Here is a 13087-nt window from a genome sequence, read left to right as displayed (position 1 = left end):
AGTACTCTAACAGATTTGTCAGACATGACCTCCCTTTGACAAAGCTGTGCTGACTCAGTCCTATTTTACCATGCACTTCCAAGTACTTCACAATCTCTTCTTTAATAACAGACTCTAAACTCTTACCAAATGACAAACAGACTGTGTTAGGCAGGGACATAGATTACAAACCTTTTTGTTAGAAAATATTTTATTGAAGCATTTGTAATTTTCACAACTTAACATGTTGACATTTCTAAAACCGCTCGGGGCGCGCACAAAATACCCCCTAAAAGAACAAACAATAAACCACGTCCCCCACTTCTCCCGCCCTAATCCCACTTACCTGTATACTAAGCTCCCTGTCCTTATTTAACATTACCCTGCCTCCTGTTTTCCTCCCCCCCTTTCCCCCTTTATTGCTGACGTTCAATTTTTGTTAAAGAAATCGATGAATGGCTGCCAACTCCGGGTGAATCTCTGTATTGATCCTCTCAGAGCGAACTTGATTTTCTCCAGACTGATAAACCCTACCATATCGCTGACCCACACTCCTGACATCGGGGGCTCCGAGTCCCTCCATCTCAGCAAGATCCATCTCCGGGCCACCAGGGAGGAGAAGACCAGGATATCGGCCTCCCTCCCCACCCTTTGCCCCCGGATCCTCCGACACCCCAAATATTGCCAATTCTGGACTCGGAGTGACCCTACCTTCCAGGACTTCTGACATAACATCCATAAATCCCTGCCAGAATTCCCTCAGTTTCGGACATGCCCAAAACATATGAACATGGTTGGCCGGGCTACCTCCACACAGTCCACATCTGTCTTCCACCTCCTCAAAGAACCTACTCATCCGGGCTACCATTATGAGGGCCCTGTGGACTACCTTGAACTGAATCAAGCTAAGTCTAGCACAGGACGAGGATGCATTTACCCTGATCAAGGCTTTTTCCCCCACAGTTCAGTTTCCAACTCCCCTCCTAGCTCCACTTCACACTTCCCTGTTCACCTCTTTGATAGGGGCCCCTTCCCACTCTAACAATTCCCTGTATATCTCCGAAACCTTCCCACCTCCAACCCGTGTTTTTGACAGCATATCCTGTAGTCCCCTCAGGGGGAGGCGAGGAAAACTTGGGTCCTGCCTCCGTACAAAGTCCCGCACTTGAAGGTACCGAAACCCGTTCCCATCCGGCAAATCAAACTCCTCCTCTAATGTTTCCAAGGTCGGAAAGCCCTCCTGGATGAATAGATCCCCAAACCTCTCAATCCCTGCCCTGCTATATCTTAAAGCCCCCATCCAACCCCCCCGGGACAAACCAGTGATTGTCACAGATCGATGACCACACTGACCATAGATTACAAATCTAAGAGTAAATCAGCAGGCAAGGCTAGATGCTACAAAAATAATAAAAGGACAAAACTAAAAGGTCTGTATCTAAATGCACATAGCATTTGTTTTAAAGCGATGAACTGATAAAAATTAATAAGTACAATCTGATAGCCATTACAGAGACATGTCTACGGGATGACACAGATTGGAACCTGGATATTGTGGGATATGTGACATTTAGGAAGTACAGGAAGTTCAGAAAAGGTGAAGGGGTAGCTCTATTAATTAATGATGGTATTAACCATTAGAGAGGGATGATCCAAGTTGAGGAAACTAAGATATAGACATCATTTCTCATCTCAACCCAAATGGCAAGGGCAAGAAGTAACTTGTGGGTGTGGTGTACAGGCCCCCTAACACGGTAGGACATAGTAAGAAAGAAGAGAAAATGGGAGCTTGCCAGAAAAGTACGTTGACAATTTTGGGAGATTGTAATCTACATATAGATTGGAAAAATCAGATAGGCAAAGGTAGCATAATTGAGAGGTTCATGTTTTTGGGATAGTTTCTTAAAACAGCAGCTTTTGGAGCCAACAGAGGGCAGGCTATGCTAGACCTGGTATTGTGCAACGAGATAGGGTTAATTGATAAATCTCAGTGTGAAGGCACCCCTATGTAACAGGGATCAGACTGAATTTTACATTGTTTACATCCAATTTAAGGGAGAGAAAAATATGTCCCAGACTAGTATAAAAAAAACTTAAATAAAGGCAATTATGAGGACATGAATGCAGAGCTAACGAGAGTGACCAATGTGCTTAAGGGATAGATCAATAGAGGTTCATGGCAAACATTTAAAGGGACATTTCAGAATATGCAGAATAGACATAAATTCCAAGGAGAAAGAAAAATAACAAGCGGAGGGCTTGTCATCCGTGGTTAACTAAAAAGGTTAAAGACAACATCAAACTTAAAGAAAAGGCATTATTTGCACAAAGACAAAGGGCAGATCTGTAGATTAGAAAAAATATATAGTCGAAGACTGACGGAAAGATTGATAAGCAAGTAAAAACTGAGTATGAGAGAAAGCTAGCTAGTAGCATAAAGTAGTACATTTAGTAAGAGTGTCTATAGATATTTAAATAATAGTAAACGCTGGTATATAGAAAGTGCATGTGGGGAAATGATAACGGAAAGCAGGACTATGGCATATGAATTAAACAGGTATTTTGTGGTGGTTTTCACCCTAGGACACATGTAACATCCTAGAAATAATTGCAAAATCAAGAAATGGAAGGGAAGGAAGAACTCAGGAAAATTACAGTCACCAGGGAAATGGTACTGAGCATATTATTGAGTCTATGGGCTGACAAATCCCCTCATACAGACTGACTTCACCCCAAGACCTTGAAAGAAGTGGCTGAGTAGATAGTTGATGCATTAGTTTTAATTTTCCAAAATTCCCTGGTTTGGGAAAGGTTCTATTAGATTGGAAGATAGAAAATATAACTGCTTTAGAACCATATAATCCCTACAGTGCTTTATTCAAAAAGGAATGGTGACAGAAGTCAGGAAACTACGGGTCAGTTGGCCTAATAGCTGTCATAGGGAAAATGTTAAAAGCCATTATAAAATATGCTATGGCAGGACACTGAGAAGAATTCAAGGCAATCAGGTAGAGTCAACATGGTTCTGTAAAAGGGAGATCTTGTTTCCCCAATGTATTGGAGTTCTTTCAAGGAGTCACATATGCTGTGGATAATGAGGAAAAAGGTGGGTCTACTGCACTTGGATTTTCAAAAGGTGTTTGGTAAGGTGCCACATCAAAGGTTAGAGGGGAAAATAAATGCTCATGGTGTGCGAGGTAACATTTTGGTATGGTTTAAAGATTGGCTAGCTAACAGGAAACGGAGTTGGCATAAATGGGTCTTTTTCTAGTTGGCAAGATGTGATGAGTGGTGTGCCACAGGGATCACTAGGGCCTCAACTTTTTACAATTTATATGAATGAAGGGATTGAAGGTATGGTTACTAAGATAGGTGGAAAGTAAATGGTGAAGGGGATGTAAATAGGCTACAAAGGGACATAGAAAAATTAAGTGGATGGGCACAAATCTAGCAAATGGACTATAATGTGGGAAAATGTAACATTGTCCATTTTGGCAGGAAGATTAAAAAAAAGAGAAATTGCAGAGCTGAGGTGCAGAGGGACCTAGGTGCCCTAGTGCATGTACCACAAAAGGCTAGCAGGTACAGCAAGTAATATGGTAAGCTAATAGAATGTTGTTTATTGTCAAGGGCATAAATTACAAAAGTAGGCGGTTATGCTTTAGTTGTACTGGGCATTGGTGACACCACATTTGGAGTATGGTGCACTATATTGGTCTCCTTATCTAAGGAAAGATGTAAATGCGTTAGAAATAGTTCAAAGAATGTTTACTAGGCTACTACCAGGAATGCGTTGGTTGTCTGATGAGTAAAGTTTGAACAGGTTATGTTTGTACCCACTAGAGTTTAGAAGAGTAAGAGGCGACTTGATCAAAATCATTTAAGAACCTGAGAGGTATTGACATGGTGGATGTAGAGAGGATGTTTCCATTTGTGGGCAAATATAGAATTGAGGATCGCTGTATAAAAATGCAGGGTTGCTCATTTAAGACGGAGATGACAATTTTTCTCTCTGTATCGGAAGTCTCTGGAACTCTTTTCCTCAAAAGGCAGATTTTTTAAGGCTAATTATTAACCTGGGGTGAAACGTTATTGGGGGTAGGCAAGAATGTGGGTTGAGGTTACAACAGATCAGCCATGGTCTAATGGAATGGCGGAGCAGACTGGAGGGACTGAGTGCCCTACTCCTGTTCCTAATTGATATGAAACTGGTTTCGGGTGCACTTGCCAGGACATAAAGTTATGAATTAGTAGTAGGGCATTTGCTAGGAAGTTAGCACTTGTTGGGACATTGCCAGACCACTGCTTATCGTGACAGGTTCAGGGTTGCTGTAAGAATGCAAATCAGTATTTGAAACAAGTATTAGGGCAGAGAGAAAGCAAATAGTCTTTATTAGAAAATCTTCTTCACCAGATAGAGTGAGCGCGAGAGAGTAAAGGATCCACTAGAGTTGAAATATTAAAGCTGCAAGAGGTCTGTATATGTTAGATTAGGTTGACTAAGTTAAAATTTCAAAGGGTGTCATGAATCAAAGGACCAAGAAGTGAAGACCCCATGAGTCCTGGGATCCGTGGAAAGACAGATCGACATTTGTTGAACTTGAGTTTGTGCCATGTCTTGACAGTGGAATGTTAAATATTAACCTTTGTTGTCTAATAAACCGAGCTGTGCATTCTAAATTAATGATTGCCCATTTTGCCAATAAAGATATTTCTCAACAAGAATTTTCTTACTCTGGAGTTGAAGTCCAAATCCCTACATTTATTTTCAAATTTGTTGAATTCCAAAATTTCATGTTGTTAAGTTAAAATTAAATGGAATTGGATATGCATGATGCTTTTGCTGATTGCAGTCCTCAAATCATTTTTACACTAACTGCTCGCAACCTCCCTTCTGATCCTCAATATTCAAATTCAAGCCACTAAGGAACTTATCCCAAACACCTTCTGTAATTTTTAAATCAAATTGTAAAAATTGAAGAATACAGAAAATGTACATTGACAAACAAGTCTCCCTGAAAAACTAATTGTCTTTATAGATTTGGGTAAACTGTTATATTTACCTGAGCACACCTTCCAAGTTCAGTTTTGCCAAGATATGCAAATATTTTCATTGCTAGCTCATATGGCAGGTCAATATCAAAAAAGGGAATTTCGTTTATTTCATTCTGCAACAGACAGCAAGTACAAATTTCATTATACACTTCAAAGCAACAGCTTACAATAGATATTAAAAGAAACACAATTATCTGTGTCGGAACGAATTATGCTAGAAATAGTCAGGGTACATTTTCCACCTGTTGTTCTTCATATCTAAATATGTGGCTTTTCGTACCCAAATATGCAAGTCTATTCTATTGACTGCATGACTGAAATCCCAATGTCAGAGCTTGTTACTGTGATCCTACTCGCACATCTGTGTCAAGCCACAAGGCCCACAGAACTGATAATTCAAGATGGAAAACACAAAGCCGTAGCAGGTAGTTTTTGCCTAATATTTCACCAACAACTTTTTCAACAGTCAATTTTCTAAACTATACAATCTTAAAACTATTTCAGGAACACAAAGACTTGGGGGTTCATATACACAAATCTTGGAAGATGCAGAATAAAATGCTAAAGCTGTTGTAAAAACATGTGTGATCCTTGCTTTCATAAACGGGCAGAGTACAAAAACAAGGAAGTTACATTAAATCTTTACGAATCACTAATTAGGTCATTGCTAGATTCTTGTCCTTACTTTTGGCATCAAGCTTTAGCAAGGATCTCAAGAACTTCAGGAGGGTGCAGAGGAGATTTAGTGGGATTACGAGGCATGAAAAACCTTTGTTGTGTTGAGAAGTTAGAGCAGCTGGAAATGATCTCCGTAGAAATCAATCTTTATTATTCAAAGCTTAAGTGCTTTCCATCGAGTAGATAAGCAGAAATTGTTTCCACTGCTCAGAGGGGAGTAACCAGAATACACAGGTTTAAGATAATTGTCCAAAGAACCAGGGGAGTGAAGAGAACTTTTTAATGTTGGGTATTATTATTTAGAGTGCACTACCAGAAAAGGTAGTGGAAGCAGTTCGTAACTATCAAAAGGGAACTGCATACATGCTTGAAAGGGAAAACAATTTTCATGGGTTATGGGGTGTTCTGACCACAGCAGATGTTAATTGCTGAGGAAACCAAATTCCAGAGGGAAACTTGGCTTGTGGGCCAGACCCTTTTGTATTCTGAAAATGAGAAGAAAACATACGGATTTTAGCAACACAAAGTCTAGTAACACTTTTGGGATTTAAAACATTAAAAGTGAAAGATTCATTGACAAGAAGAAAAGAAACTTAAGCACACAAGATTACGGTTACACTATTAAAGATACCCCCTAGTCCAACGCCGGCATCTCCACATCACTGTTAAAGATAGTCTTACAAAATATTCCCCCAAAAGTCTCCCTACATTGTCAGACCCACATGTGCACACCTTTTCCTTTAACTATAAAAATCCAGTAACATTACCCAAGGCAAAAACGCTGTTGCTTTAATAAAGGTGTACAGAGGACCTCCCAACTCAAATTCATTCTGCTGTGGAAAGCCAAGGAACTTCAGAGCAAGACTACATTTTGTAGCCCAAGACTTTTCTGGATTAACTGGATGGCTGATTAAAATGTCGCACCTTCCCCCAGCCCAGAGCCGTTTTCAGAGGTCTTCCCCACACAACCAACACCAAAGCAACTCAACATCTCTTCTTGAATATCCTTTTGTCCTTTCATCTTGGATTCCATTGTTCTCAGCACTTCTTTGAACTTAATTTTTCTAACCTATAAAGGTCTTTCATGTCTTTCCTACTGCCCCTAAATAACCTCGCCTCCCTTGTTTTCATATGAAACCATTGCAAGCTATAAAAGTGTTTTTAGTCCACTTTGATATTTAACAGTTAAACAAAACTAAGACTCCTAATGCAAATTTCTAACCCTTATTTATTATAAAAACCACTTGATTGTAACTTCATTACAAATGCATGAATTTGACACCTTCACTCCTTATACACACGCAACATTCCATCTTGGGAAGTGGAAAAAATTGGATAGTTCTTTCAAAGCACAATGGGCCAAAGGGACTCCTTCTGTGATGCAAGATTATCTGATTCAATGGAGTTTCTTTTTTGTTCCTTGGACAGTGTTAAATATGTAATAAGAAATGTTTATTCAAAAAGCTTCATGATATACAAATCAACTACTTTAAGTAATTTGTTTTACCCTACAATTTTGAGCAGCTCATCGTTTTGTCTGGATATTGAATACTACATTATTCATTGGACTGGATGTGGAAAATAGCCTAAGGCCCATAGAGAGTGCTTCAGATCTTTGGCAATGAAAGCAATTCTTGTTTTGTACATAATTGCTGACCTCAATATTTAATCTTCCCATGTGATCATTTTGGACATGATTCATTTAGCATAGCTTGGGAAAATAATATTTTTTAAATTAATAGAGATTGATTACTGTTTTTAAGCAACATTTGATTGCTCTCTTTAATGCAATGAAATAAACCCAAAATGTCAAATCCCTAAAGCAACGGAATTGGATGTTTTACTTATCACACGTTAAATATGTTGCAAGAGGTTCAAAGGAAATTAATAGAGTCTACAGGCTGTAGCTGAGAAAACAATTCATCTAATGTATTTTTCCCAATGTATCCCAAAGCATTTCTCATCCAATAATTTGCCTTTGAAGTGCAATCATTACTATGCACAAAGCAAACTCCAACAAATGCGAAGAATGATGTATCAATCTCTTTCGGTCCTACCAGATGAGGGAGGAATCAGTACATCAGAGTGCTGGAGTGGAGGACAGGATGCAACAAATCAAAAGTTGGATGGATAGAAAGGTCTAGGCCATATAAGATTGAGCTATAACTGGAACATGGTGTAGATTTTCATAGGGATTGCTCGATGAAAAAAAGACCAGATTCTACCTAGTTCACCTTCAACCATCCTGGTAGTTGCATGGTACACTAATAACAGTTGTTAATTAATCATAGCAATAACCATCTATCAATTAGTTTACAATAAATCCAGATTTAAGGTGAAGACAACCCCAGTAGTGGGCAGCTTTGCAAACCATGGGCCCAAAATCACCTATTTCCCAGAGGAATGCTACACTTACCACATCAGGTCTAAGGTTGTTCATACCGTGTACCAATATGTTATTTTCTGAAATAAATTGAATCTGAATTTGAATGAATCAATATCAGCTCCTTCTGCTGTCTACTGTTACAGATTCTACCATTAAAAAATAGCAATTCCTCTGCCAATAAGTTGGAGGGTGAAAATCCATCCAAAAAGTCTAAGGATGTAACAAAGCAGAGAGTAAATTTGGAGCAGCTCTGATACACTGAATGCCAAAGATTGAATGATTACTCGCTGCTGACCAGCCATCCATTATGCTAGAATTGCACATTGTCCATTACTGTATGAACTTAGTTATCTCAAATATATGGAATTAAGAAGTCACTTCAAATAGAATTTGAAGAAGGTCATTTGGCCTATCGAGTGTCTGCACCAGTCCCTGGAAAGAGCAACCCACTTAAGCTCACACCTCCACCCTATCCCCATAACCCAGTAACCCCACACAACATTTTTGGACACGAAGGGCAATTTAGCATGGCCAATCTACATAACCTGCACTTCTTTGGACTATGGGAGGAAACCAGAGCACCCGGAGGAAACCCACGCAGACACGGGGAGAACGTGCAAGACTCCGCACAGACAGTGACCCAAGCCGGAATCGAACCTGGGACCCTGGAGCTGTGAAACAACAGTGCTAACCACTGTGCTACCATACCGCCCACATGTCAATAACTTCAAGACTGGAACCACTTAAACACAAGACACTAACCATTTATCAATAATCTGAACTGCATACTCAGTCTGCACAAACACTTCCACAAGGGCAGACGTACACACGAGTATATATATATTTTTTGAATTGTAAGACATAATCGGTCCTTCCTTTTTTTCCCAATTTCCTCAATTCATCACCTGAAGGCATTAATCATATCCTTGGTTCCAGTTCCAGTAGTTAGACCCATGCTAGTACATATTTCATCGAGAGCTAGCAAAGAATTGGATTTCTGGGAACATCCCAGACAAGCCCAATCCTGTCCTCACCTATCATCCATACATGTCCTCTGCTGGTTTGCTGGATAGCTGCAAATACTGCTGGCTTTCATCTCCCGAGACCAGGGTTGTGGAATACAACTGTGGTACCCTTATTATCTACCAGCTCAACAGAGATCAGTGATCTGACCGAAAACTTCTCTGGTCTATACAACTTGTTGCTTGCAGCCTGATCCAGCTAGCTACTGGGAAAGCAAATGACTGAAATTACCTTTCATGATCTTCAACGGTCTGTGACAGAATTGTCTTGATTTGGATTTACTTTTCCTAATGTTATGGGCCAGGGTTTAGAGAACCCCAAAGTGTATCACGGAGTTCACCTGACCCACAACTTTTAATAGAGCTGTACAGGTGTGGTACAGCAGAAATGGAAAAGTATTTTTTTTAAAAAGCAAAACAATGTTTATTCTATGAACTCAAGTTAACCTTTTTAAAAGATACAGTGAACATCTTAGTAAACACAAATTCAAATACAACCCCCAAAGAATACACACTAAGTAATCCTTTAAACTTTCCTTTTAACAACCATAAGACTTTAAACACCTTTTACCAGCGCATTAGGTTTACATTCACTACTGAGAACATTTATAATTCTGAATTCACCAAATGATCAAGAGATAGTCTTTTGATGGCAGAGAGAACAGCAGTACACCTGCTTGGTCTGGCTTCAGCTCCAACACTGAAAACGAAACTAAAACACACCCTGCAGCCTGCTCAAAAACGAATGTAAAAAGCTGACAGACAGCCCAGCTCCACCCACTCTCTGACATCACTGCAGTAGTAAACACCCATTTCTTAAAGGTACTCTCACTACAGATATTTATACACACACCCATTTATAAACACCCATTTCTTAAAGGTACTCTCACATGACACTAATCCTTACCATTCCTAACTCTTATAGAGTAACCATACAGGTAACAAATACAGAAAGGCATGATTATACATATAAAAATCCGAAATCCAAAAGCAAACAGGCATGCAATTACGTTACTGCCATCTTATCAAAAGTATATTATTCTAGAAGGCAGCAGGAAACTAATCAGAAGTTATAAATGCTTAAGAACATTAAAACTAAAGTTGCAACTGTTTTTAATGGAAAATCTATATAAAATATTTTTGTACACCAGAAATGAGTTATGCAATGTAAACGTGTATTATTTGGGTGAAAGTTTTGAAAATGTGGGGACTTATTGAATGTTGGGCAAGAACTAGGAGACAGGGATAAAGAGAAATGAGAGACACATAAGAAATTGAGAATGGAAAAAAGTTACAGGAATGTAAGTTTCATTTTGATATTTTTCTTTTAGCAACATCTTGAGAAATAAACATGTTTGCCAAAGTATCCCCACGTAATGCATATTAATAGCACTTTTTTATTTGAGATAGACACTGAATTTTGTGTTATCGATATTAAAGATATCGAGGAAGCCACTGTTGGAACGACTGTAAGATTAATTATCTTAAATGCGCACCCGGTTATCTTGATATGCCGAAACAATTCTGAAACAACTTAAAACGGTTCGTCGTGCCCGCTTTCAACTCCAATACCTTGGGTGATCTCGCAAATAACAATGTTCAATTAGCTTTATGGCTTGCCAGTGCCACGGAGCTTTCGCGTATGTAATGAAGAGGCAGTAATTGTGCCCTTGGGATCTCTTGGTGGTTAATGCCTATCACTCCCACACACAGCTCAGTTTCTAAACAAAGTTAATTTCCCACTAGTAAATAACATTTATAGAAGACAAAACAATTTCCACTAATTCGAAAATTGCAGCTTCTGCAAATCGTTGGTTTTCGACCGTCAGCTGTGTCCATGACCTTAACTAAGTAAGCAGTGATCAAACAGTTTGACTTATGGTGCATTCCAACCGCAAATAACCAGATTGCAGAGTTATCGACCTTGGAGAGCCTCCCCAGGGAATTCCTCGTCTTCGGATTTTACTCCCTTCTTCGCCGCTGGCATACATAATGTACACGCGCGATATTTATTGTGCGTGTTCATTGTTGTTCACAAACTAAAGTCTAACAAAGTGGTAAGACTGTGAACAGTAAGCAGAGACCTGGCAACGCACGGATAAACTCTTGGCTAAAATGTCGATTGGAGATCGTGGTGGCTGGGGTTATTTTTTTCGCCCATAAAGCGCCAGGATATCCACAAGGAGTTTTTGAATGCTGGCTGGCGATGAGACAGCAAAGTTAAAAGGTGCAAGTGATTACCAAATCATTGATGAGCTGATCGAGCAGGTCCTCCCTCCTGTTGCTGGGGGTCTGCCCGGATCGGTCCGGGGGTTTGTCCGCTGGCCCCGTCCCCCTCGTCCCGCCGCATCGACCACCTTCCAGGCGTACCCGGAGCGGGCTGGTCCGGCCCTCCAGCAGACTCTCGGCCAGGTAGAAATAATCCACTCCTCTAGGGGCCTCTTGCTGCCGGCCGCTCGGCCCCTCCACCTCGGGCGCTCCCCCACTGTTCTCGCGCCCGAGCTCCGGGCCTCCCTGGTCAGCCGCTGCCCCGTCCCCTTGGCAACCGGGCCCCGGGTCAGCCGCCGCCCCGTCCCCATGACAACTGGGCCCCGGCCCTCGCTTGCGCCGTTTTTTGCTGCTCCTTTCGCTGCAGGTGGCGTCCGCCGCGCGGTTGTGCTCCGTAATCTCTTCCCTCCAGTGTTGTCGGAATTTCTCCAGATCCTTATCGCCCATACTCCATAACCGTAAGTTTTATTCGAAATGAAAACAGCAAAAATGAAACCTCCCGGTTAGAGTCCTCACTGCCCGGAGACGTTTTCTAGTTGCACCCTTTCCTCTGTTCAAACCGCGCCGTATAGAGTTGTGCGTCCTCGGCATTTAGTTCCGCTCTACAAATGTTCCCCACTTTGCCGACTGTGGAGGCATTCCTGGTGGTTTACTCACATGACACAACCGCTGTAATTTCAAAGTGTCATTGCATCCACTTTATAAGTGAGTTTTTTCTTCACAAACTTGTACTTAGGTTGGCTTCTTGCTCTTTTTTAAAGCAATTATTGTGCAAGTCAGTATACAAGATATAATGCCGTTCAGTCAGATTCATAAAACTGCTTCATTTTCTTGCTCCAAAACTGAGTCATTACGCATTTGAATCTGGGGTTAAAAGTGAAGTTTTAACTTTTTTTAATGGCTGTTTCCACATTGTACTCGTTTGAAATTTTACGTTCATAACTTTAGGCCTTAGAAATTATATCTCGTCTGATTTGCAATAAAATACAGAAGTCATCATGTAGCTTATGAATATCAATCTCAATGTAATGATCTTCAACCGTTTATCAGATTGGACATTTCATTTCATTGTCCAGTACGAGGGTTGACACTTGTTTGAAAACAGAGGTCTTGGAATTATCAAGGAATTTAATTTTGACAATGTCTTATGTGCTCATTCAAATTTATTCGCTTTTCTGGTGAGACTTTGCACAAAATAGTCTGTCCAAAGAATTTAACTTATTTTCTGCTCTGCAATTTAGAACAAAGATCTTCCATAACACAGAGCTCTGTGCAGGTGGAATTGTTGAATTCTAGCTTTTGGAGTGCTTCATGAAATAATAGTATGAGGTTATGAAGAAGAGGTTCATGATAATCCTCATTAAAAGCTTCTCAAATAATCTTTACACATTCTTCTTCCCTACAAAAATAAAGTATGTATTTACAGCAGGCCAGCATCTCAGGACTCCCCTACCACAGGCAGAAGGAACAGTTAGCTTGTTGACATATGATGCAGAAGTTTTTTGCAGTCAATTTCTGCAAAGTTGATGAATGAACTGAGAGACTTTACCTGTATAGTTGTGTAAGAGCACTTATTACACACTTTCAGGCTACTCTACACTCATAGCTCGTGCAATTTTTACACAGTTATGAATTACTTGGTATTTATACTGACTGAAAGCTTCTAAAGGTACGTGAAGGGAAAAAGATTGGTGAACAC

General features: G+C 40.2%; 1 protein-coding gene across 4 annotated transcripts in view; it reads right to left on the bottom strand.

Moving 5' to 3' along the window:
* Positions 1-11970, bottom strand: part of fbxw8 (F-box and WD repeat domain containing 8) — a 301601-nt gene extending 289631 nt beyond the window's left edge. For 2 of the 4 annotated variants that reach the window (XM_072496703.1, XM_072496712.1), the window contains exons 1-2: positions 11362-11970; positions 5043-5147 (exon numbers count right to left, since the gene is read on the bottom strand). In XM_072496703.1, coding sequence (XP_072352804.1) covers positions 5043-5147; positions 11362-11835 — 579 coding nt within the window. In that variant the 5' untranslated portion in view covers positions 11836-11970. The remainder of the gene's footprint in view (positions 1-5042; positions 5148-11361) is intronic. The other 2 variants (XM_072496692.1, XM_072496685.1) reach the window with 2 other exon arrangements.
* Positions 11971-13087: the final 1117 nt, after the last annotated feature.

The sequence above is a fragment of the Scyliorhinus torazame genome, chromosome 1, assembly GCF_047496885.1.
Source record: "Scyliorhinus torazame isolate Kashiwa2021f chromosome 1, sScyTor2.1, whole genome shotgun sequence".
Taxonomy (NCBI): Eukaryota; Metazoa; Chordata; class Chondrichthyes; order Carcharhiniformes; family Scyliorhinidae; genus Scyliorhinus; species Scyliorhinus torazame.
The sequence above is the reverse complement of the archived record's forward strand: the minus strand, read 5'-3'. Positions and strand labels throughout refer to the sequence as shown.